At 49.6% G+C, this 24,235-nt stretch overlaps 1 protein-coding gene across 2 annotated transcripts in view; it reads right to left on the reverse strand.

Moving 5' to 3' along the window:
- Window positions 1-14,367: 14,367 nt before the first annotated feature.
- Slx9 (SLX9 ribosome biogenesis factor) overlaps window positions 14,368-24,235 on the reverse strand; it is a 32,086-nt gene continuing 22,218 nt past the window's right edge. Inside the window, exons 5-6 of one of the 2 annotated variants that reach the window (XM_029482815.2) lie at window positions 17,682-17,747; window positions 14,368-16,153 (exon numbers count right to left, since the gene is read on the reverse strand). In XM_029482815.2, coding sequence (XP_029338675.1) covers window positions 16,030-16,153; window positions 17,682-17,747 — 190 coding nt within the window. In that variant the 3' untranslated portion in view covers window positions 14,368-16,029. Of the gene's footprint in view, window positions 16,154-17,681; window positions 17,751-24,235 lie in introns of both variants that reach the window. The other variant, XM_021174343.3, reaches the window with a different exon arrangement.

Consider the following 24,235-nt stretch of genomic DNA (forward strand, 5'->3'; position numbering starts at 1 on the left):
CACCAGCCTCAGGGTGGCACTGTAACTTTAATTTTTTTTTCAAAACCTTTTTTGTTTTGGTTTGGTTTTTTTGTTTTTTTGTTTTTTTGAGACAGGGTTTTTCTGTGTAGTCCTGGCTGTCTGGAACTCACTCTGTAGACCAGGCTGGCCTTGGAACTCAGAAATTCGCCTGCCTCTGCCTCCCAAGTGCTGGGATTAAAGGCATGTGCCACCACACCCGGCCTCAAAACCTATTTTTGTTTTTGTTTTTGTTTTGTTTTTTTTTTTGATTTTTCAAGACAGGGTTTCTCTGTGTAGCCCTGGCTGACCTGGAACTCACTTTGTAGACCAGGTTGGCCTCGAACTCAGAAATCCGCCTGCCTCTGCCTCCCGAGTGCTGGGATTAAAGGCGTGCGCCACCATGCCCGGCTCTATTTTTTTTTAATATTTATTCATTTATTTATTTATTTATTTATTATATGTATGTACACTGTAGCTGTCTTCAGACGCACCAGAAGAGGGCATCAGATCTCACTATGGGTGGTTGTGAACCACCATATGGTTACTGGGATTTGAACTTCGGACCTTTGGAAGAGCAGTCAGGTGCTCTTACCCACTGAGCCATCTCACCAGCCCAAAACCTATTTTTAATGATGGTTCTTAAACACTTTAACTTCCCTTTTAGCCAGCCATCTACAAGAGGTAGTGGAAAAGAAAGGATATGGGGGAAGTGGACCTGTTTAGAAATGGTTTCTTGGAGCAACTCCTGTCTGTGTTGTATGGAAATCTGCAGTTCGGTTCACAGATCAGCAGTGGCAACTTGATCCACTTGCAAACACTTCACAGATACACCAGCTGTCCAGTTAGGTAGAGTCGGGAGAGCAAACAGGAATCGGCATCAGTGGCACTACCTAGCAGAGACAGCCAGGCCTCAGCTTCCACACAAGTCAGCAGGAAGGACCAACAGGAGCACCAGGAGAAGTTCTTGGCTGAGCCTCTCTCAGGAAGCAAAGATGGTAGAAGACCCACAAGCATTACACAGCTAGGTCTATGCCTAGCTCAGCCTCAGTCACTGTCAGTTGAGTCCTATTTATACCTCCAAACATCCTGTGTCCTCCACATGTCTTGCCTCGGCAAGGGTTCGTCTCAGCTGACATCACTCTGCAGATTAGCTCAAGCCTGCAGAAGCGGCACGCCACCAGAAGTTCTTTGGTGCATTTCTCTCTATGGAGTCCTGACAGACGTAGCTTAAACTACACAATGTAAGACGGCTCAATACATGCACGTTGTTAGCAAAGAATCCTTCATCACCTGTCCTTTCACGTGCTTGCTTTAGCAGAGCATCCTCTCTCCTGTGTCTGCTTCAGCGAAACATTCCTTCACAAGTCTTGCCTGAGCCTTTCACCTGTGTCCATTTCAGCTAAACATTCCGATTCCGTCATGTGTTTGCCCCAGCAAAACACCATCCAACTGACTTTCCAAAGAACCCTTAGGTTTCCACTTCACGGCAATGTCTACAGTGTGCTGTGCCCCTCCCCCTCATCAATCGTTAGTCAAGAGAATGTACCTCAGGCTTGCCCTCAAGCCAATCTTACAGAGACATTTTCTCATCTGAGCTTCCCTTATCTCAGATGACTCTAGCATGTGTCAAGGTGACATAAAACTAGCCAGCACATCTGCGTAGGTGTCTCTTGTGTGTGCTGACCATTCCTTGAAGTATATACCCAGAAGTGGCCAAGCTGGACCTTATGGCTCTACTTTTATCTAGGGATGCTTTGTCTTGTTTAAGGCATTTACAGCTGACTTCCACTGGGGCTAGACATCTCTGCCAGCATGCATATTTGTTTGCAGTGACACTTGAACCCAGGGCCTCAGGCATGCTGGGTTAGTACTATGCCACTGACCTATGTCCCAGCCAGCATTTTCTCTCTCCTAGCTGCGGTGATAGTCAGAGGGAGCCCTGCTTACTAAGGATGACAACAGGCTTTGTGTATTTATTTATCTATCACTGGCGCCACTTCTGAAGACTCTCATCGGTTTATTCCCCATTCACTGGTTACAACACTAAGTTGATACTTTCAGTTACATGCCCTGGGTCTGAATCCTCTGAGGGATGGATACATTTCCTCCTTTGGGGCCGCTCTTCACTCTGGTGACCGCTTCCTCTGCAGTGCGAGCTTCTGGGTTTCATGTGTTCCCACCTGTGGGCTCTCACTGTTATTCCTGGGTTAGCACAGCCCTCCTCTGAGCTGTTTCCTATCTGCTACCCTGAAGGGTTTGCTCTGCATTTCCGTTAGCAGTTCCACTGTTGGGGACCTTACATCACATTTGGAATCACTTTGGTACAGGGCGTGAAGTGAGGATCTAGTTTCTGTCTTCTGTCTGTGGACATCAGCTTTCCTAACACTCTCTGCTGAAGAGGCTGTCTCTTCTCCAGTAAGTTTTTGGAATTTTCGTAGAGAATTAGGTGGTTGTAGCTATGGGCATTCAGTTAGTTGGTTTACATGTCTATATCTGTATCATACCATGGTATATTTGTGTTAAGACTCTGCGGTATGTATTATTCTTTTAGATTTTAAAAAATATTTATTTATTTTTATATCTTAGTACACTGTAGCTGTCTTCAGATGCACCAGAAGAGGGTGTCAGATCTCATTACGTATGGTTGTGAGCCACCATGTGGTTGCTGGGATTTGAACTTAGGACCTTCGGAAGAGCAGTCAGTGCTCTTAACCGCTGCGCCATCTCTCCAGCCCCAAATTATTTGTATTTATTTAAAATGTGCTTTGGTGTTTTGCCTGCATGTGTATCTGTGTGAAGGTGTACACAGACCTGGAGGATAGTTGTGAGCTGTCATGTGGTGGTAGGAATTGAACCCAGGTCCTCAGGAAAAATAGGCTCTTACCTACTGAGCCATCTCTCCAGCTCCTCATACTGCTCTTGTTGCTCAGGATTTCTTTGGCTGTCTGGGGCCTTTTGTGAAAAATGCCATTTTGAAAGGACTGCACTAGATCTATTGATTGATTTGAGTAATACAGCAATATTTACAATAAGAATTCTGCCAATCCAGAAGCATGGGCGATCTTTTCATCATCTAGTGGTTGTATCAGTTTTAAAGTGTCTCATGTTTAATATTTAATTAATATTTTAATTATTAATGGCTTTCACTCCTTTGTTTTCATGAATGGGTTTGTGGTTTTTTTTAATATTAATAAAAAAATCAATCATCCGTATGTATGTGTTGGGAGGTCTGTGTATTTATGGGTGCAGAGGTTCATGGAACCCAGTTGAAGGTAATCAGGTCCCTTAGAACTGGAGTTACAGGCACCTGTGAGCTGCCCAGTGTGGGCACTGGGAACTGAATCAGGTCCTCTGCAAGAGCAGTCTGTGCTTTTAACCACTGAACCACCTTGGTGTATATATTATCATGGGGAAGAGGGCTATTTCTAGTCCTACTTCCTTCCCAGTTTTTACCATGAAAGGATGTCAGCCAACTTTCTGTTGTCTCTAAGAAACAAAAGATATCCACGGGCTGAGAGTCAAAGAATAGAAAACAATCTGCCAAGTGACCAGAAACTAAAGACAAGCTGGCTTAGCTGATAAAGTAGATTTCAGACCAAAATTAGTAAGACGAGATAAAGAAGGCCACTGTGTTTTAATAAAGAAAACAATCTGTCGAGTATATAACGATTGTAAAAACATACGCACCAAATGCTGGGGCTCCCTATACCATAAAACAAACACTAATAAACTTAAAAGATAAAAATGGTCCAAATACAATACGCCACTGTCATCTCTAGATACATTATCGGAACTAAAAACCAACAAAGGAGCCTGGAAGTTAAACTATATCCTAGATGTAACAGACTTAGCAGATGTCTACAGAAGGCAACACCCAATAGAAACAGTAACACTCTAGTCAGCAGCCCATGTAACCGGCTCTAAAGGAGACCACGCTCCAGGCTACCACCCTCCAGGCCACCGATTACTTTTTACCAAATACAAAAGAATTTACACTATCGCTTGTGCTGAGTCAGCTCATAGGACAATAAAATAGAAACCAACAAAGCAAGAAACACAAAACGCAACACAAATACATCCTTGAGCAACTAATGGGTTGGGGGCAGTTAAAAGTCCCTAGAGTTGAACGAAAACAAAAGCAGATTTACCATAACCTCTGGAGTGCATTGAGGAGGATCTGAGAGGAAGTTTCAAACTATGAGTGACTTATTCTTTTTTCTTTTTTAAATTCAGAATGATCTCAAATAAATAACCCAATGGTGTATTTCAAGGTCCCAGAAAAACATGAACAGTCCCAACCCAAAAACTGTCGACAGGAAGAAACAATAAAGACCTACACAGAAACAAATGAAATGGGGCTGGAGAGATGGCTCAGTGGTTAAGAACACTGGCTGGGGCTGGTGAGATGGCTCAGTGGGTAAGAGCACCCAACTGCTCTTCTGAAGGTCCAGAGTTCAAATCCCAGCAACCACATGGTGGCTCACAACCATCTGTAAGGAGATCTGACTCCCTCTTCTGGAGTGTCTGAAGACAGCTACAGTGTACTTACATATAATAAGTAAATAAATCTTAAAAAAAAAAAAAAAAGAACACTGGCTGTTCTTCCAGAGGTCCTGAGTTCAATTCCCAGCAACTATATAGTGGCTCACAACCATCGTAATGGGATCTGATGCCCTCTTCTGGTGTGTCTGGAGACAGCTATCATGCACTTACATACATAAAATAAATAAATAAACTGTTTAAAAGAATTTTTTAAAACTGGAGACAATTTTAACACAACCCCCTTCAAAATCTCCATGAAAACCATCCCAGAACTAGCAAAGCAATTATACATTTCCTTTTTGATAGAAGCAAAGAGGCTTTGCATGGGTCTAGCAAACCTTAACATAAAGCAATCAAAGGTATCACAATAACTGATCTCAAACTATACAACAGCCCCATAGCAGTACACCCAGCACTGGTCTCAGTTTCTACTCCCATTGTGGTAAAACACCCTGACAAAACCAAACTCAAGGGAGAATGGGTTTACTTTGGTTCACGTTTACAGGTTGTGGTCTATCATGGTGGTGTGTGGTCAAGGCAGCAGACACTTAAAATAGCTGGTCCCACAATCAAGAAGCAGGGTGTGGTGAACACAGGCTGCTGTTCACCTAGAGAGGAGAAATAGATATGAGGAAGAGAACAGGAGTGAATAATAAATGAATTAAAAATGGAATATTAGATAGATGTAAGAAAAATAATAAAATATAAAATAGTTTTTGAAAGCATAATAAATTAAAAAGACTAAGAGACAGTTAGTTCATCGCACTTGTGTGAAATCCAGATCAGGATGGTGGCTGGGTATGGTGGTCCAGCACGAGACATGGAAGTCTGGCAGGTGCTCTTCTATTAGGTTAGTATTGCCTGTGCATGAGCTGGGCTCTACAGAACCCAGGGGGCCTGGAATGGATGAAGTAGGTAGTTCACAGTGGGACTGGTTTTGATCCAGATGTGATCAGTTGGGACAGGGTTTGCTGTTTCTGGGCTGAGAAGACAGGCCCTCGTGGCTCATCCCAGGGCCTGGGCTCAAGCAGAGTCCAACCTCAGAGAACCCCCAGCCTGGGGCTAGGCAGAGGCTGGAATATACTTCCCTGCTAGCAAGCCATGAGTTCATACACATCCCCTCTCCTCAGCCCTGACTGGACACAAACCCAGGAGGAGCACCTGCATCCCGGAAACGTCCCACAGGAACAAAAGGCTGCAGGTCGGGTCACATCTGAGTGGGTTGGATCCTGAGGATGCTAGCGAAAGATGCGAGTGGAAGGGAATTCCCCGTGCTCCACTGGAGCACTAGGAACTCAAGGCCCTGAAGCACAAGAAAAATTAATAACCTACTCACCCTGCCAACAGGAAAAATAATAATAGAACATATGGTTTTTCTCAACAGGCCCCAGAGCAGAATTCAGTGGAAGTCCACATCTCTGCGTGATAAAAATGCTATGCAATTATGAATAACAGGTTTCATCGATATTCGGATGGAGAATGTGTTTGGAAGCAAACGCCTACAGGGTACCTGGGAGTATGTGCGGGTTTGCCCTAAGAACATACATACTCATTTAAATGCACATGCCGCACACACCACATGGCTCTGTTCCTGGGGATGTTGTAGTGTGGGCACACACACACACACACACACACACACACACACACACACCTTCATTTAGGTGGCTGCTGTTTGACAGGTATCAACCTGAGGATTCCAGGAAGCCTCAAGACTTCATGCTGGTGAGGCAGGAATGTCTGAAGGGGAAAAGTAGAAAGATAAGCAAGAAAGCCAGCCTGGCCCTGGGTCAAGAACCCTCAGCTGGTGCACATGATCTTTGTGTGAGCAGCCAGCAGTGACTTAGCTCGGCCTCCATGAAGAATACTGGCTGGCTGTTTATTCATAGCGAGCTCTAGACATAGTGACGCTGTTAGCAGTAGCCATAAATGAACAGTGACTCAAAGGAATTTGACAGACACAAGATCTCTTGGATACCCAGGTAGTATATGCCTCGCAGGTGGTCTGCCTAGACTCCATGCCCAGATAGTCACAGACCAGGGACGTGGGTCAAGTTTACTGCAAAAAGAGATATATTGCTGGGCGTGGTGGCGCATGCCTTTAATCCCAGCACTCGGGAGGCAGAGGCAAGCGGATTTCTGAGTTCGAGGCCAGCCTGGTCTACCGAGTGAGTTCCAGGACAGCCAGGACAGACAGAGAAACCCTGTCTCAAAGAGAGAGAGAGAGAGAGAGAGAGAGAGAGAGAGAGAGAGAGAGAGACCTACATAGAGAGCCCTTGTTCACACAGAAATGCAGGAAAAGGGGGTAGAGGCATAGGTCTTGAAAGATGTCTCTGTCCTCTGGGGTTCAGGGACACTCTTAGCTGAAAGTCTTAGGGAGGGAAAATAAAAAACCCACATACCCAGAAGGGGATGCAGAGATCTTCCAGGCAGCAGGAAAGGCTCCTTGGATAAGATGGCCTTGGAGGACTTCAGGAAGTTCAGGAAGCCGGATAGTGTCCCTGTAGTCAAAGGGATGACCTGACAGGCCCTCACAGGGACAGCAGGAAAATAAAGGAAGGCCTGGAGTGGAGGAGACCTAGAGTTGGGCTGCAGACCTTTGAGGATTGCTGAGGGGAGGCCTAGGCCCAGGCTGCCTCATTGCAAACTCAGCCCTGCCTGGCTCCTCAGGAAAACAGACCTGGGCAGACACTGTCCTCTCGGAGCTGAGCTATGTGTATCAGGGCTGAAAATAGGGGACTCCCCATCCAAGTCACCCAACTGCTGGTCACATCACCCTACGTCCCTCCTGAGTCAGTCTCTAAATCTGGATATTCATCCCTGATGAGAGAATGCAGTACTGTGGTCTGTGACCCTGTTTGGGCAGGTCCAACCAATGGTCTGGGCAGTCCCAGTTGGGCCCCTGAAGATACTGTGGCTGGGTATCTCTCAGTCCTAGAGAGCTGGGAGACAGACCTAGGATCGATGCTGGTGATTCTGGTGTCTGTGCACTCCAGAGGCAGACATTAGGGCCCTAGAGCCACACCAGGTCTCAAAGTGAGCAATACTGACTAGCAGCAGAGATTAATGGAACAGACTGGGTTTCCAGGACCCCTCGCAGAAATGCCTTCTCCTGCAGCACTAGGATGGCATGTCCACCCCTCCTCTGGGAGACCTGAGAGTCAGTATGTCCATTGGTCTCTGGCTGAGCAGCAGGGCCAGCAAGCAGCTGAGTCCTTGCTAGAGGTTGGGGCATCGAAGTTGAACCAGCTAGAATTTAGCGGAGGGAGGAGACACTGGGGTCTCAAGGAGCCCATGGCATCTTCTACAGCACAGCTCATCCCAATCCAGCAATCCTAGCCACCTGTGCTCTGGCCAGGACAACCCCCCCAACCAGGCCAGCCCTGGGTTCCAGGTTCAACCCTGGGTCAGAACCCCAAGATGGGAGAGAAATGGTACCTGCCCAAGACAAGGGCCAGGGCAAGGCTTCCTCTTTTCCACTTCAGGTGTATGGGAGCCTTGGAGTCGCCTGACAGTCTTTGAGCACCTGAGAATGGAGACGGCATGAGAAAGGCGTTCCCTGCCTAAGAGTTCCAGAAGTCAGGCCTGGGTCAGCTCTGACCTCTATGGTGGGCTACTTGTTCCTCCAAGCTGGTAGACATCTCTTGGGGTGGGGGGTGATCTGGAACAGATCACTATGACACCCATTCCAGGGACAAGACCCCACAGCCCCAGGCCTCAAAGGCTCGGCAGGGTTAGATCACCTCCCCATTCACCTTCTAGTTGTGTTGCCTGGGAGCTGGAACATCTACCTTGTGGCCCGTGGCCTAGCCAAAAGCAACATGGGCCATACTCATCTAGCATCTCTTGTTGCTAGAGCAACTTGCCTTTGGACTTCTATCCTTCCGTCTGGATCATGGCGGGGACATAGTTATATTGATAGAGTGGCATTCTCCCCACAGCTTCTAAGACAACCCAGTGACAGCGACTGTTCCTGCTGGACACCTCCTGCCCATTTGCCCAGCCAGTCTGTGAGCTTCAGCAGATGTAAAACAAGTCTTGCCAGGGTCTGGCTCTCTCACTAGGGACAGTCAGAGCAGGCACTGGGGCTTACAATCAGTGTAGTTTGAGAACAGCAGGTGTGGACAACTCCTGGGGAGGCCTCATACTTAGATGGGCTGTGGCCACCAGTGATATTCTGGGGATCTGGTCCCCATGAGCTAGGGCTCTAGGGTTCCTTGGACCTCCTGACCACCAGGAGGGTTGGGAAATACAGGATGTAGGCCTGGCTAGTCAAAGCCAGGTACCCTGGGTCCCTAACTTCATGCCCTATTCAGAATCCTCTGAACTTTCCATTTCCTCCCAGCTGTGGTTTCTTCTTCCACCTGACTCTACCACACCTGAGGCATCTTTCCATCCTACCCCCTCATTTCCCATGATGTCAGCAAGCACCGGAGTGAGGTGGGAATGTCCCCAAAGGCTGTTTAAAACCCCACAAGTCAGGAAATCAGCTTCCTGTGTGTCTTCGTCAGGGTTTTTATTCCCGCACAAACATCATGACCAAGAAGCAAGTTGGGGAGGAAAGGGTTTATTTAGCTTACACTTCCACATTGCTGGTCATCACCAAAGGAAGTCAGGACAGGAACTCACACAGGGTAGGAACTTGGAGGCAGGAGTGGATGCAGAGGCCATGGAGGGGGGCTGCTTACTGACTTGCTCCCCCCGGCTTGCTCAGCTTGCTTTCTTATAAAATCCAGGACTAACAACCAAGGGATAGCACCACTGGCAATGGGTCCTCCCATCCTAATTGATCACTAATTGAGAAAATGCCTTACAGCTGGATCTCATGGAGGCACTTCCTCAAGGGAGGCTCCTTTCTCTGTGTTAACTCCAGCTTGTGTCAAGTTGACACACAAAACCAGTCAGTACACTGTGGTAGACATGGCCAGTACCTCCTGTATCTTCTGGCCTTTGGGGTTGTGACAATTGGTGGTCTTGGCTCAAGTGAATAGTCCCTTCCTGGCATCTAGGATTGGACTTACCTCCAGGAAGATTGGAATCCTTTGATAGGTCCAACTCCAGTCTTCTGGTTGTGTGGCCAAGGACAAATTATATGGGAGGCTGGGTAGCTTCTCCCCAGAGTAGAGGACAGGGTGGTCTCTGTGGATAGGACTTCCTTCCCCTCAGCTCTCCCAGTTACCCAACCTCCATCAATCTGGGAAGCATGTGTAAACCAGTCTTGGCTAGTGAGGAACAGGTGGACATCGCTGGTGAATCTCTGAGAAAGCCATCACAAGGGGACATCACACAGCTTTTCCTGGCCCTCTGACCATTTCCCCTCTGCACAGTTCATTCCTGCCTAGACTGTGTGCATATGAGAGTTGCGGCATTGGCAGATGCTCCAGTATGAGAAGAACAGGATAGGTATCCAGGCTGTGGGCAACAGTAGGCAACTCTCCAGATTTCTCATTGACAGACCACGTTGCATTTTGGGCACCAGATGTATGTGTGGTGCATAAGCAGCTTGTAGATGACCAATGGAATTGCTGGCTTCGTTGGAATTCCTGGGTGGACTGCATCTCATCATAGCCTGTTTGACATGGGAATACCATGGACCAGTGTCCTGTCCCTAGGAGGCAGAAGAGTACAGGACCCAGGCTCTGGTCAACCCTCCTGACTGGGGTCTCAAGTGCAGCTGCTCAGCCTCTGTATCTTACAGACTGCCCTGTGCTCTTTCTGCCCTTGGAGCTGGGCTTTGTTCACACCCAGAAAACCTGGGAAGAGCTGTCCATAGATGAAGCTGGGCAGATAGTGGAATGCTTTGGACAGAGTTAGAGGTGAGTCCTCAAGAGTAGAGCAGGCCCTGAGGACAGACAGAAGGACAGACAGAAAAGCTGGTGACTGAACTACAGGCCATGTGCAGAGACACTCTGAAGGGAAGATGGACTCTGCTCCTTCCCACAGGCCCAGCCTATGCCCACGTTCCTGAGAACACAGGGCAGAAGCTAAGATGGGGAACCAGGTGCTCAGAGAAATAGTGAGGACTCTCGGGGATGGGAGGGGCTCTGTTAGCCAGAAGGGCCACCCAGGAACCTGAGATTTCGTTCAACTTACCCTGCTATCACATAGCATGTAGCCACGCCATGGGGAAGGACAGGGCCCTTAAGGTCCTGGCATGCGACTCTTTCTAGCTGAGACTTGTGAAGTGAGGAAACCTGATTACTCAACCCAAGGCCTGGAGGCTGAGTACCTCTTCCAACAGTGAAGGGAGAGCATGGAGGGCCTGTGGGAGCCTAGGCATCAATTACTCATCCAGAACTCGGGTGCCGCAACTGGCGACAGGATCCGCACCACCGCCAGGCAATAGCCTGGCTACATACAGATTCAGAACAGAGAAGAGCAGAGGCCTGATGCACATTCCTCCATCACTGTCTTCAAAGAGGTGAACAACTAGAAAGCTCGTCTCCCACTAGACAAAGCCGCCAGGACTGCCTCAGACGCCGACACACACTTGCCTGTGTGTCCTGTTCATGCATGGTGCCTGTGCGTATCCTGTCTATGCAGTGAGCCTGCACGTGTGTACCTAGTGTGTGCGGCTGTGAATGCACCTGTGTGTGGAGCTTTCCAATCCCTGACCCTGCAGGAGGCTGAACTGAAGAGGACAGGTGACTCGGCTTGCCCCAGAGCCAGTGCTGCCCCAGTGACATCAAGAGCTCCTTGTGCATCTCACACACCTGAGAAAGGGACTGGAGAAAGGGCAGCAGCTGGCAGAGAGGAGGGGGCTCGGCACTCAGGCTGAGCGGATCAGGAGGGAGGCTCTCCCCACAGACCTGAGTTTCCCCCTGCTGTGGCCTTCTCTTCCAGATGGCATGGACTGACTACACAGACATGGAGGCCACTCATACTCCAGAGGAATGACAGACACTGCCTGGCCTCTGGGTCTGTGGGACCAGTTAAGAAACTCTAGAAGAGTATTCAGTGCTCTTGCCTGCTGAGCCATCTCTCCAGCCCCCTGTTGTGGCGTTCTTAATCTCGAGGCAGATTGAATCCACACCTCAATGATCCTGTAGCTACATTATCTTAACAGATCTGGAAGAAAAAACACATGAGCTGGGGCTCTATTTAAAATAAGGCAGGTGTTGGGGCTGGAGGGATGGCTCATTTGTGAAGTACACTGGCTGTTCTTGCAGAGGACCTGGGTTCAACTCCCAGCAACCACACGGTGGCTCACAACCATCAATAACCCTAGCTCCAGGGGATCTGTCACATTCTTCTGAACTCCACAGGCACCAAGCATCCACCTGATGCACAGATGTGCATGCATGCAAGCAAAACACCCATCCACATAAAATAAAAATGTTTTTTAAATAAATAAAGTAGGTGGTCTCAAGGCCAGGCTCAGCCCAGGCACCCAAGAGTGACTTCAAAGAGAATTCGGAGGCCTGCCTGCTATCACCAGAGCCAGCCGGCTGCATAACATCCTGGAAGCACACGCTGATAGTGCTCTCTGGAAACGGGCCACGGGGGTGGCTGAGAACCAGAGGCTGGGGCCCCTCCCTGCCCATAGCTGCCAGGCCATGTTCGGGAGACACATATGGACCAGGCCTGGGCACCAGCCAGCACCTCCCAGAGTCTCATGGAGATGTTATCAATGTTCGAGGAACATTCCAGAAGAAACGCGCCTGGTGTTTATTTAACACTTGGCTTCTAAGCAGCACAGAAGCCTATGAGATGTCAGTCTGGGCTGCAGCACAGCCTGGGAGCCGTGCACATGCCTGTGTCTCACACACCCCAGCACCCGCCATCCAGGTCAAGCCTCCGGGAAACTCGTTTTTCGCTTAGCCTGAATAAATGTCTCGGGCTGTAGTGCTTGGCCTGATGGCCCTTTTGGGTACAGTTGTCTGCTGAGGGCAGCCAGTAGTTTATGATTCCAGCCTGCGGTGGGTGGGGTGGCTACTCTACAGTTTACCACAGTCAGCAACCCGAGGAATGTCAGCTGCAGCACGCGCCCACAGTCTGCTCCTCTCCTTCCCAGCGTATGTGCAGCCCCTCTTGCTGGAAAACCCCCAGTCCTCTCCAAAGGTAGGGTGTCCATGGCCCAGGCAACAAGGAAAGGGAAATCCCTGAGCAGAGGGGGGCTATGAGCCGTCTGAAAGGTGAAGCGCCCTCTATCCATTTGTTCCATCATTCATTCATTTATTCCATCATTCATTCATCCGATGACAGGGCACTGTCCATGGATATACAGACTGTGGGAAAATGAACAGCTACTATAGAACAAAGGGCAACTGCACAGATGTGTGTGCGACACACAGATGTACCCTCCAACTGCTGTGTCCTTCCCCCAGGCCCCTGGATCTCCAGCATCACTGTCATTCACCCAAGACCTCTCCTCTCAACCCAGTATGGTTCTACGGACTGCCCACCTCAGAGAGAGAACTGCTAAAAACCCAGGTGCCGAGATGCTAAGACCAATTTCCCATTCTGAGAGACTTCATACTCTCAGAAGGGTCAAGAGTTTGGACAAACTTGGAAATGGAGTCTTTGCAGATATAGTTGAGAATACAGTGTCAGGCGGGACACCCATGCCAGCTGAGGCAGGTGGTTTGCCACAAGTTTGAGGCCAACCTGGGCTACATAGTAAGACCCTGTCTCAACAACAAGAAATATGTTCAGGTCAGAGGGCCCTAAGTCTAGAGTGACTGTTCTGAGTGCATGCACGCAAGCAAACACATTTTCCTCTCCCCTCCACACCTCCAAATCCTGGGATCAGAGCAGAGAGGAGCAGTGTGGGGCAGGGCTGTGAGCATCCAGTCTCCAGACCGTTTCATTATGCCACCTGGTTGGAAAGAGGCTCCCACCACCCCGCTGTTGGGTCACTCCAATGTGGTTCTTAACTCTCAAGAGCAGTACCAAACCCTGGGAGACTCCTATTCCTCCAAGTGTCTAAGCTTGCTAGAGCAGAGGAAACTTGGGTGGGGTGCTCCATGCATTGATTTATGGTATTTTCATCTGAGTCAAAGGCCAGCTTTAATTTATCCCAATGAACAAGGGTAAGCTGTGTAGTCTGCGCAGGCTCAGGGGGTTGTGTTTTAGCAGGCTGGCAGCTAGGAACACCACAGTGGAGATGTAAGGGGAAGGGGGGACTGAGGTCATGTGACTGGCAGCTGAGAGGTCCCTCAAGAGCCCCAACCCCCAGGACTCAGGATGACCTCCCTTCCAACTACCACACACCCCAGTAAGAATGGGGCTGACAGGCCCAGTTTTGCTTAGGACAGAAGAAACTCCATGCTCAGGTCTGGGCTCAATGGGGGAGTCCCATGCTCTGGGGCCACTGACTGTTCTTCCTTTCCTGAGCATACTTTGTTGAAATACCTGGGGAAAGATCTGTCCCTGCTGGTGTGGCCCCATGGTGATGACATCATACCACAGAGCAATACTCAGTTCATGTGACTGAAAATCAGGACTCCAATGTCCCATATAAGGACAGGCTCCCAAAGACATAACCTCACTGGTCCCTTCCTCTCGACAGAGCCGTTGTCTCCTGGGACAGGCAAGCTCCAGCGGGGTCCCCACAGCTGCCCTTCCCCCCAGCTCAGCAAACAGCCTCAGGGAAATGACAGGGCTGCCTCCTACTGTCTCCTGTCCCTACTGTCTGCCTACCTTCATGCTTCCTTGGTGGCAGTCCAGTGCAGAGTGGGATGTGTCCTGAGAGGGTGTGTTCAGAGAAGCCAGGATCCACCTCGTGAGGGAGGAACCAGGTACTGCTGTTCCCCATGGTCATTTCATTTATTATCTAACCTTCAAGTCAGGAAAGCCAGGGAACTGTATGCTTTCACAGAAACCATGTTACCATGTGACTCATGTTTATTCTATAAAGATCAGGAAATACACAAATCCAGCAAACTCCCACCATCCACGCAGAGGACCGCTTTCTTGGAATCTGCCTCCTGTGTCAGTCCACATGAGAACACACGCTTTGTCTCAGGTGAGAAGGGGCGAGCCCTGCCTGCCCAGTGTCTAGCCTCTGGCCAGCTGTGCGGCTCTGCCAAGCCTTAGACACATAACTCATGTCATACCACGTTTTGCAGATTCTGAGGTAGTCCCAGTGATGTCCGCTTGTCTCCTCTCCTGCTCACTGCACGTTAGTGTCCATGGTTGGGTGTGACCCCCTGACCTGCTGTAACTGACCTGTAAATGAAGCTGGCCAGTGGAATGCTCTTCCAAGAAGGACCCTGAAGGGTGGGCCTATGTTCCCCAGCAGGGGCATACTGGAAAGGTGCTCGCCATGGCCAGACCAGAGCTGCTTGAAGCCACATCAAAGAAATCTTAATATACATAACTCAAGGAAGGTGGAAACTTCCTAAGCGGTGTCAGGCACACTGGCCAGTGCTTGCACCACAGGTGGGTTTAGGCACACATGGCTTCTCTTAATGAGAGCCTATTCCCTCCTAAGCAAGGTAGCTGCAGTGTCTCAGCAGACTGCTGGAATGGCCCCTGACGAACGGATCTTGAGTCTGTGTCCAGGACGGTTCACTTTTTAATTAATTAATTAATTAATTAATTAATTATAGACAAGGTAGCTCTGGCTGTCCTAGAACTCCATCTGTAGACCAGGCTGACCTTGAACTTGGAGATCTGCCTGCCTCTATCTCACCCAGTTTAGGCCTATTCAGTCTTACCCACTTCCATTCACCAAGTGCCCTAGGTGTCCATACCATGCCTAGGGGGCTCACCTGTTCTGCCTGCTCCCCACTCACAGGGCCAAGGAGCCATGAGCACGTGGGCCACCCTTGTAAAAGGCTTGGGAACACCGTCGGATGAGTAGTGCCACAGACACGCCCAGGTGAAGCATGGGTCCATATGAGCTGTGGGGCCTGTGGATGCTGCCCTGAGAACTCACACAGGTCTAACACAGGTCTATCTTGCCACCCAGCCAAGTGGCTCCTGGGCCGGGCTGTTCTGCCTCCAGGCAGGACCATCTGCTTCTCTAGTCACAGCAGGGCAAGGAAAGGCAGTGAGTAACCTGGGCTGAGAGAGGTCAGAGCCACAAGAAGCTATGGCTTGGCTGAAGGCAAACAGTGTGAGAAACAAGGTGGCTGGCGGAGGGCCCTGCTGGGACCAGGATCCCAAACAGCTGGGAAGGAGTGCTGAGGCCTTAGGGACCGAGCGACTTGACAGGCCTCTAGTTTCACACTGGCGTAGCCCTTGCAGATCCCCACAAGAGCAACCACTCCAACTCTGGCCCCTAGCTGGGGACCCTGGGCTTGTTCCAGGGTCAGCAGGAGTGGCTGTCTCGAAGAGGGAAGTAAAGCCACAGATGGGCCTCAGGCCATGGAAGCCACAGTCCCTAAAGTCATTTTATTTGTCCTCACTGGCAGCTCTAGCTCGCCTTCCCTAGGTCTCAAGGCTGGCTAGTTGGCCATGCAGATACAGGATGGGATTCAAGAGCTGCCAGCACCTCTGGCCACATGTGAGTCCTCTGGATCTCATGGCACACGCTGTCCTTGGTCAGAGCTGTTCGCCACCTTCCAGCTGCATCTGGTGTGCCAGCTGCTGCCCGATGGCCAGCAGGGGACTTGCTCTGTAGGCTGGGCTGGCCAGCAGCTTCTGAAACCGGGTCCTTTCTTCCTCACTGAAAGTGAGGAAAGCAGAGGTCAGCATGGGGAGAACAGGGACCCCAGGTTCCATCCACACGACAGCCCAGACACCTAACACTGGAGCAGACAGCATCGGCCCAGAGCACCCACGAGTGCAGTACCAGGGCACACAGGCTGCTGAGCACATACCAACCACCCGTGGGGTCGCCCTACCAGTAGGTCTCAGAGGGATTTGCTAGGGGCTGCTGCCAAGGCACAAGCTGATGATCAGGGAGCAGTGGCAGTTGCTTTATGTAAGAGGTGCCTTCCTCCCAAATGAGCCCAAAATATATGTGCACTGGATTGCTGTGAGCAATGGGGCAGCTACGGACACAGGCAGCTTGGGGGCCTCTCAGATACGCAAGAGCCTAGGCTGTCAGGTCCTCTTACCCTTTCTCTAACTCAGCATGGCTACTTCAGTAGAGCCTGAAGACACAATGAGAGTCAGCAGAGAAGGCAATGTCTCACAGGCTCCTATATTTGAATTTTTGGTCCTCAGTTAGTAGAACTATTTGGGAAGGATTAGGAGGTGTGACCTTGTTGAATTAGGTATGTCACTGGGGGTAGGTTTGAGGTTTCAAAACCCCACACCCGGCTCATTCTCTCTTTTTCTCTACCTGCTGCCTGACTCAGTCAGAGAGAGTTCAAGACTAAACCTAGTAAGAACTACAAGACTAGATTTAGTAAGAACCTATCTCAAAAAAGCAAAAACAAGAGCCAGGTGGTAATGCACACCTTTAATCCCAACACTTGTGAGATAGAGGCAGCTGGATCTCTTTGAGTTTGAGGCCAGCCTGGTCTACAGAGCAAGTTCTAGGACAGTCATGGCTACACAAAGAAACCCTGTCTCAAAAAACAAAAACCTAAAACCAAACAAACACAGGACAGGCTATATCTCAGCAGTAGAACCCAGAATGTGTGGGGGTCTGGGTACAATTCCCAGTACTGGGAAGACAGTTTAGACTGTAAAATTCTATACTGATTTCCAAAATCAAACATAATCATTCAAAAGGCCTTACTCAATCTATACATTATTGACACAGAACACTCAACACTAAAAACTAACAGAGGTTGTATACAAACAAAATAACTACCCTGCGTGAGTGAGATCCAGGCTGCCTCAGGCTCCCCCAAGACAGCACAGCACTGGAGCTAAGTTGACAGAGACTTAAGAGCAGAGGCAAGAATCTCATGCCCAGGCTCACATCTGAGAAGAGAGTCAGGCAGCCAACAGGGCAACACCGCTGATGGACGAGGGGCAGAACTCCCAGCCACCTCCCTGGAGACTGGGGAAAGGAAGTTCTCACACCAGATAGCATCACCTCTCCATGGAGGAACTCCAAGGCCTAACTACAGGACAGCAAAGCTTTTGGTTCCCAAAAAAATGTCTCCCACCTGTAGTCAGAAGTCAAGCTAGGAGAGAGAGGAGGGTGGGAGGTAGAAGTGGGAGGGGGCTGGAAGTCGGGGTGGGAGTGCAGATCAGGATATCAGGAAGAAGGCCCTGTGGGGCAGGGCTATACTCACAGAAGCTGCTGCCTCTGTGCTGTGCTCATTCGGCTGAGCTCCACTGGCCGGGGCTTGCTGGTCACCCTGCTGTGGATACAGAGTCCAAGTGAGTCTGATACATTTCATCAGAGAATTTATTCTGTAGCTCCTAGTGTCTACAGCATCAGGAGTTCAAGAGTCCACACTGTACATTGGCTCTGGAGACTGAATCTAGATGAGCGGTGTCACCTGGCTACCAGATCTAGAGTTAATAACCACAGTATCCAGGATCTTGTCTCACTCCCTAAGGTTCCTGTGTGATATAGAAAGGTCTATCACCTCAGGGAAACACATCACTTTCGTACCCCGAATCTGCCACCTGACCAACCTGAGTGCTGAGTGGAGAACAAGTCCTCTAGGCGGCAGCCTGCCCTAGACCCTCGACTCCACTGCCAGGGCAGAACCTATTTCTAAAACCAGATGGCACTTCCTGGCATCTGTCCTCTCACTTTACTAGCGGTATGTGGTACCTGCCATTCCAGTGCAACCCTAGGAGCCAGGTACCAACCCATGCTGCCTCCAGATGCCAACGTGCACCGAGGGACATTCTAGGGCAAGAGTGTGGTGCCCGCTGACCACCAGAGGGGAGTGTCATGACAGATTCTCAGGCCTTCCAAGCCACTACACTAGGTATGACTGGGTGTGTGTGTGTGTGTGTGTGTGTGTGTGTGTGTAAGGTGGGGGGTGGGGGGGTAGGTCTGAGGGCCTGGGGCTCAGGACCTGGCAGCATCTCCTAAGGTCAATTCTGATGGCTGCAGGTCATGCCAAGAACATTCCTATAACATCCTGGGGAGCCTGGACCAATATCTGAAAGGGAGAGGCAGCCCCAGTCAGCAGCACAGAACCTGGGCAGAGAGGAAGAACCCAGAGCCCACCACCTGACAAGATGATTTCAGAGATGTCATGCTCAAAGAGAGGCCCAGAACGGGAGGCAGCCAGAGGAAGGGCCAAAAGCCCCGCTGTGTCCTGGGCCAACACCTAATTTAGGTTCCAGATCTATTCATGTTCCTTTTCAAATATGAATGAGCCGTGCTTTTGTGTCTTCTCAGTGACTTCTCACACCCTGGCCTCAGGTCCCTGCCTGGAGAAGGACTGCCAGGCTGCATGCAACCCTTTCCTGCCCCCGGGCTGTTAGGATGGTAACCTCAGGCCTGTTTGCTCGGCTCTTCCAGGGTCCCAGAATCCGCCATGGTACAAGAAGCAGCACCTCTGTTCCTCCTGCAGAGGCCCACTGCCTCCCTCAGGTGACCTAGCTAGTGAGCAAGCGCTCTCAGGCCCACTGGCTATACCATGGGGAAAGTCTCCCTAAATGCAGGTCAGGGCTGCTGAGTATGGTGGCAGTAGCCCAGGTCTTATAGGACTCTATGCATGGACACAGAGAGATCCTAACCTCAAAACACTGGAAGCAAGAACACAGCCTGACTCTGTAAAGTTCTTCCACAAGCAGACGGTGGGACTTCCTAGAGCACAGCCCCATGTGGTGTTTCATAACTGAAAAATTTAAAAACGGTAGATTTCCAAACATACAACAGCCAAAAATAAATCCAGAACCGAACGCAAAACCATTTAGGATGTCTTCAGAGCTCGTCTGAGCTGCATCATGTACTTTTACTGAAGTCTTGGTCCTGATTTTGCACAGCATGCCTGACACCTCAGCTCAGAGGTGAGACAGTTACATGGAGGAATGGCAGCGTTCTCCCTGCACAAAGCTTCTGGCTCCCAGAGAAGCACAATGGTGTCACTGTGGAGACAAATGCTTGTGATGTGTTCTTATCATCCTTCATGCCAGGATCAAGGTGTCTTTGCACTGTGGGTTTTAGAATCCTTGATTTAAAAATTGCTGTTTGAGGGGCTGGAGAGATGGCTCAATGGTTAAGAGCACTGACTGCTCTTCCGAAGGTCCTGAGTTCAAATCCCAACAACCACATGGTAGCTCACAACCATCCATAATGAAATCCGATGCCGTCTTCTGGAGGGGGGTGGGGTGTCTGAAGACAGCTGCAGTGAGTGGGGCCAGAGTGAGAGCTGGAGAGTTGGCTCAAAGGTTAAGAGCACTGACTATTCTTCTGAAGGTTCTGAGTTCAAATCCCAGCAACCACATGATGGCTCACAACCATTTGTAATGAGATCGGATGCCCTGTCTGAAAACAGCTACAGTATACTTACATATAAATAAACCTTCTTTTAAAAAAAAAAATTGCTGTTTAAGTTGCTGGCTTCAGTTTGTAAAAATGAATGAATGAATAAAAGAAACTGTGTTTGGAATCAGAAATTAGTTTACAGCAGTTTCTGAAACAGCCCTACCCACACATTTTGCCCTCTATACTGTTTACCATGTGACCCGCCATTCTCAGCACTTACTACTGTAATATAAAAATGAAGATTAACTGAAAAATACTAAAGAAGCTCTACAGCCTTATTAACACAGCCAGGATTTACAATTTTCTTAAGACTTGTTTTTTATTTTCACTTATGTGTACATTTGTGTCTGTGACTGAATGCCATGGGTGCAGGTGCCCATACAGGCCAGAAGAGGGCATCCGATCCCTGGAGCTGGAGTTACAGGTGGTTGTGAGCCACTCGGCTGGAAACTGAACCACAGACCTCTGCAAAAGCAGCAAGCGCTCTTCATCACTGATCCATCTCTTCAGCTCAAGACTTGATTCTTTTATGTTAAACAAGCATGCTCATTTCATCAGTATGCAAATATGCTTTAATCTTTGATGAGGATAAAATTATCCCACAGGATTTTTAAAGTAAATGTATTTATGATTTATTCTGTCAGTGTTTGATTTGCTCAGCTACCTTGTAAACCTCTGTACTTGGGGCCACATAAAACCCCCTCAACAGCCAGGCACAACGCACGCCTTTAATCCCAGCACTTGGGAACAGAGGCAGACCAGTCTGGTCTACATAGTGAGTTCCAGGCTAAACAGGGCCAGTGAGACCCTGTCTTGAAAAAAACAAAACCAAGAACAAACGAACAAAACAAACAAAAAAACAAAAACCCCCTTCTCAGGTGCAAAGGGGCCATGAGTGGAAAGCACAAGCCCTGTCCTAGAGAATTTCTTTTTGGTTTTGTTTTTTGGTTTTTTAAAAAAGATTTATTTATTATTATACATAAGTGCTCTTCAGATGCTCCAGAAGAAGGTATCAGATCTCATTACGGATGGATGGTTGTGAGCCACCATGTGGTTGCTGGGATTTGAACTCAGGACCTTCGGAAGAGCAGGCGGTGCTCTTAACCAATGAGCCATCTCTCCAGCCCTTGGTTTTGGTTTTGAAGACAGGGGATCTGCGTAGCCCTGGATGTCCTAAAACTTGCTCTGTATACCAAGTTGGCTTCGAACTCATAGTTCTGCCTGTCTCTGCCTCTGAGTGCTGGAATCAAAGGCGTGTGTCACCACACCTGGTTTGTTGTAGAGAATTTTCTCTCTCATAAGTAAGTTAGATGGAGACAGACAAGATGGTCTACCTCAGTCTATGTCAGGAATTCTGTAGAGCACGCCCTAGCCTAGCTCCAGTGAGTACCTGGAAGATACTGTGAATGCCCTCGGGCTATGCTGTCATTCAGCAATGTTAGGCCACACCATGGACTTACAGCGGACCAGGTAATGAGAAAGGGTCACAGGACTGTCTCATATCATGTCCCTCTAAACTTAGGACATGGAACAGGGATGGGCAAAAACTAGCTGAACCCTGTGCAGCCATCTGGATATAGCACCTTCCTTCCCACTTTGAAAAGCAGTACCCAGGACAAGGCCAGTTTAAAACAGTAAAGAGATACCTGGGGCCTGAACCCCAAGGGCCAGAACAGCACTAGGTGGCCCAGAGGGTGGTAAAGTGAAGGTATGGAGAGACATCTAAAGGCAGTCCCTGGCATGGGGAACATCCCTACTGCAGCCCTCAGTTCTGGGTGAGCCTCCCATCCTGTCTCCAGCCTCTGAGACTCCCCATGCTCTGCTGTGGGTTTCCTTTCCTTTCCCATATAAACCATGACCGTGATGTAACAGCTGTCTCTGAGACCACCGGATCCTAGGATCACCAGAGTGGAGTGAGCTGTCTCTGGTGCATGCACACAGGTGGCAGAGTGTCTTCTAACTCCCAGTACGCAGGCATGGGTCGGCTCTATTAGAAGTAAGACTCTGGAGTGCCCAACACTCCAGTCTCAGATCCTGCTGCCTGGTGTCATTCTCCAAGGCAAGGAGCCAGGTTCCTCGGAGAAACACCCGGTACCAGGACCAGGCAGAAGATGCCCAAGGTGAGCTTTCAGCATCTGCTGACATCAGAAAGTGAGGAAGTGCTGACACACCCACTCCACAGATGGGCAGATCAGAGCCATTTGAAAGCTGCTAAAAGAAATGACAGTGGCCACTGCTGGAACAATTTCAGCAATAAATAAAGTATCACTGGATGAGAGCCCACTGCATAAAGTAGATGCTCAAGGGAACCTAGTCCAAGGATGGTTTGTCACTGGACCACCTGGCAGAGGTGTTTCCCAGGATTCTCACTGTGAAAGGCTTCGTCCCCTTCCACTCTGTGCCTCTGGGAAGGAAGTGGTCACTCTGCGCCCAGGGTGAGGAGCTCTGCTCCCTCTCCTCAGAGGCAGGGTCTGCAGTGTCTGGGGGTTCTGCTGAACAGGAGTTTTGACTCTTCCCCAGTTATTGACCTAGCCTATCTCAAACAAGACAAAAACAAAACAAAACAAAAGACCCCCACCCCACTCACCCCCAAAAATGCTTGACTCAGTCTGAAAAGCTCACAGCCAGAAGGAACCTGAGTAAACAGGAGAACCACACTTTAAATTTCTTCCTGCTAACTATTTCATTTTATGATGTGTTTATACAGATATGTTCATATATGATTATATATATAATCAATCAATCTGTGTGTGCACGCACACAAGTGTATATGAAGGCCAGAGGTCAACCTCAAGTGTCTCCCTCAACCCATCTACCTTATTTTACTTGGAGCTCATCAATTTGGCTAGGCTGGCCGGCCAATGAGCACCAGGAATGTTGCTGCCTCCACCCACAAGGCACTTGGGTTACAGATACCACACCCAGCTTTTTACATGGGTGCTGAAGATCCAAACTCGGGTGAGGTGACACGCACAGAGGGAACTTCACAGCCTGAGATGTCTCCTCAGTTCTCTGGCCACTGCTTTAGATTTGAGACTACACACAGCTCGATCCTGGCTCATTGCCAGGATCAAATGACAAACCACGATGCTAATTTAGATGTTAACCGTCTTTGCTACTCTTGTGCAAATCTAAACTGCTATTGGTATTGCTTCTTATTCTGAGTCAGGGTCTCGTGCTGTCGTGCAGGCTAACCTCACGTCTGTAGCAATTTTCCTGCCCCAATTACTCAAGGGCTGAGATTCCAGGCACAGGCCACCAAAGCACCCGGTCCATGTGAGGAAGCAGCCAAAGCTGGGGCAGGATGGGAGCTTTCTCCCTTCACAGCCGAAGCAATCCTGGGAGGCTCACGGCCCCAGCACACCTCTCTCTGGGCTGGTAGAGCAGGCTGCTTGCGTGGCTCTCCCGGGTCTGGGAGCCCCAAGCACATGTCTCCGAAGAGAAGCTGTAGGAGGAAGGGCTCCTTGGGATCCTTGACCAGGGTCACATTTTTTGCTTAAGAACAGGAATGGACTCTGCATCGCTGGCTCTGCTCAGCTGCTGAGTCTTGACTCTGTGTTGGGGCCCTGTCTGGCCTGAGCAGAATGGGTATCCCATCTTGGGAACTCAGCCCTTGGCCCTCTGGTTCTATAGCCAGGCACCCACTTACCCCATGACAAGGGCCAGGGCTCACAGACAAGTGCACGGAACCTTTGCTTTATCCTCAGATAAAAATTCACTGGGAGAAAGATTTTTTTTTTAAAAGGCAAAATAAGAAGTAATAAGCCTTGGGTGGTTGAGGCAGGAGGACTGTTTTAAGTTCAAGGTTAGTCTGAAGCACACAATTAATTACACGCCAGTGTGGATAGTGAGACTTTGTCAACCCTCACCACCACCACCCTCCAAAACCCAAACCCAAACCAAAACTCCAGAAAACAGAAATGACAAAGCCGAGAGTTTTGAGAGCAGAGTCCTGAAGCCCCTCCCTCCAGCTGCCCCACCCCCACCCCCAGGGCAGCTCTGCACTGCTGAGCCCCGGGGCCTGCACCCATGCCTTATCCTTTCACTGAACAAGGACAGGTGCATTTAGGGCTATGTGGGCTCCAGCCCTCTCCCTGAGGTCTCCATGCAGTGTGCCCACATACAGAGGCTCACCATCAGTGGGATCAGGGGAGGGAGGAACCCAGGCAGATGTCAGTGAAGTTCCCTGAGAAAGGGATGTCAGAGCTGTCTGCAAGAGGATCAGGAAGGTCAGGTGGATTCACAGCAAAGGCCACGAGGCCTCATGCTGACCCTGTGCATAGTATGGAAACAGGCCAGCCAGAGGGAGGAAGGCATGAGGGAGCACACACTGGTGGGCTAGGCAGGCTTCCACCAGTGGTAGGCCTGGGGCTGCTTCCACAACACTTCATT

The sequence above is a fragment of the Mus caroli genome, unplaced genomic scaffold (assembly GCF_978045245.1).
Source record: "Mus caroli unplaced genomic scaffold, Mus_caroli_1 scaffold_9, whole genome shotgun sequence".
Taxonomy (NCBI): Eukaryota; Metazoa; Chordata; class Mammalia; order Rodentia; family Muridae; genus Mus; species Mus caroli.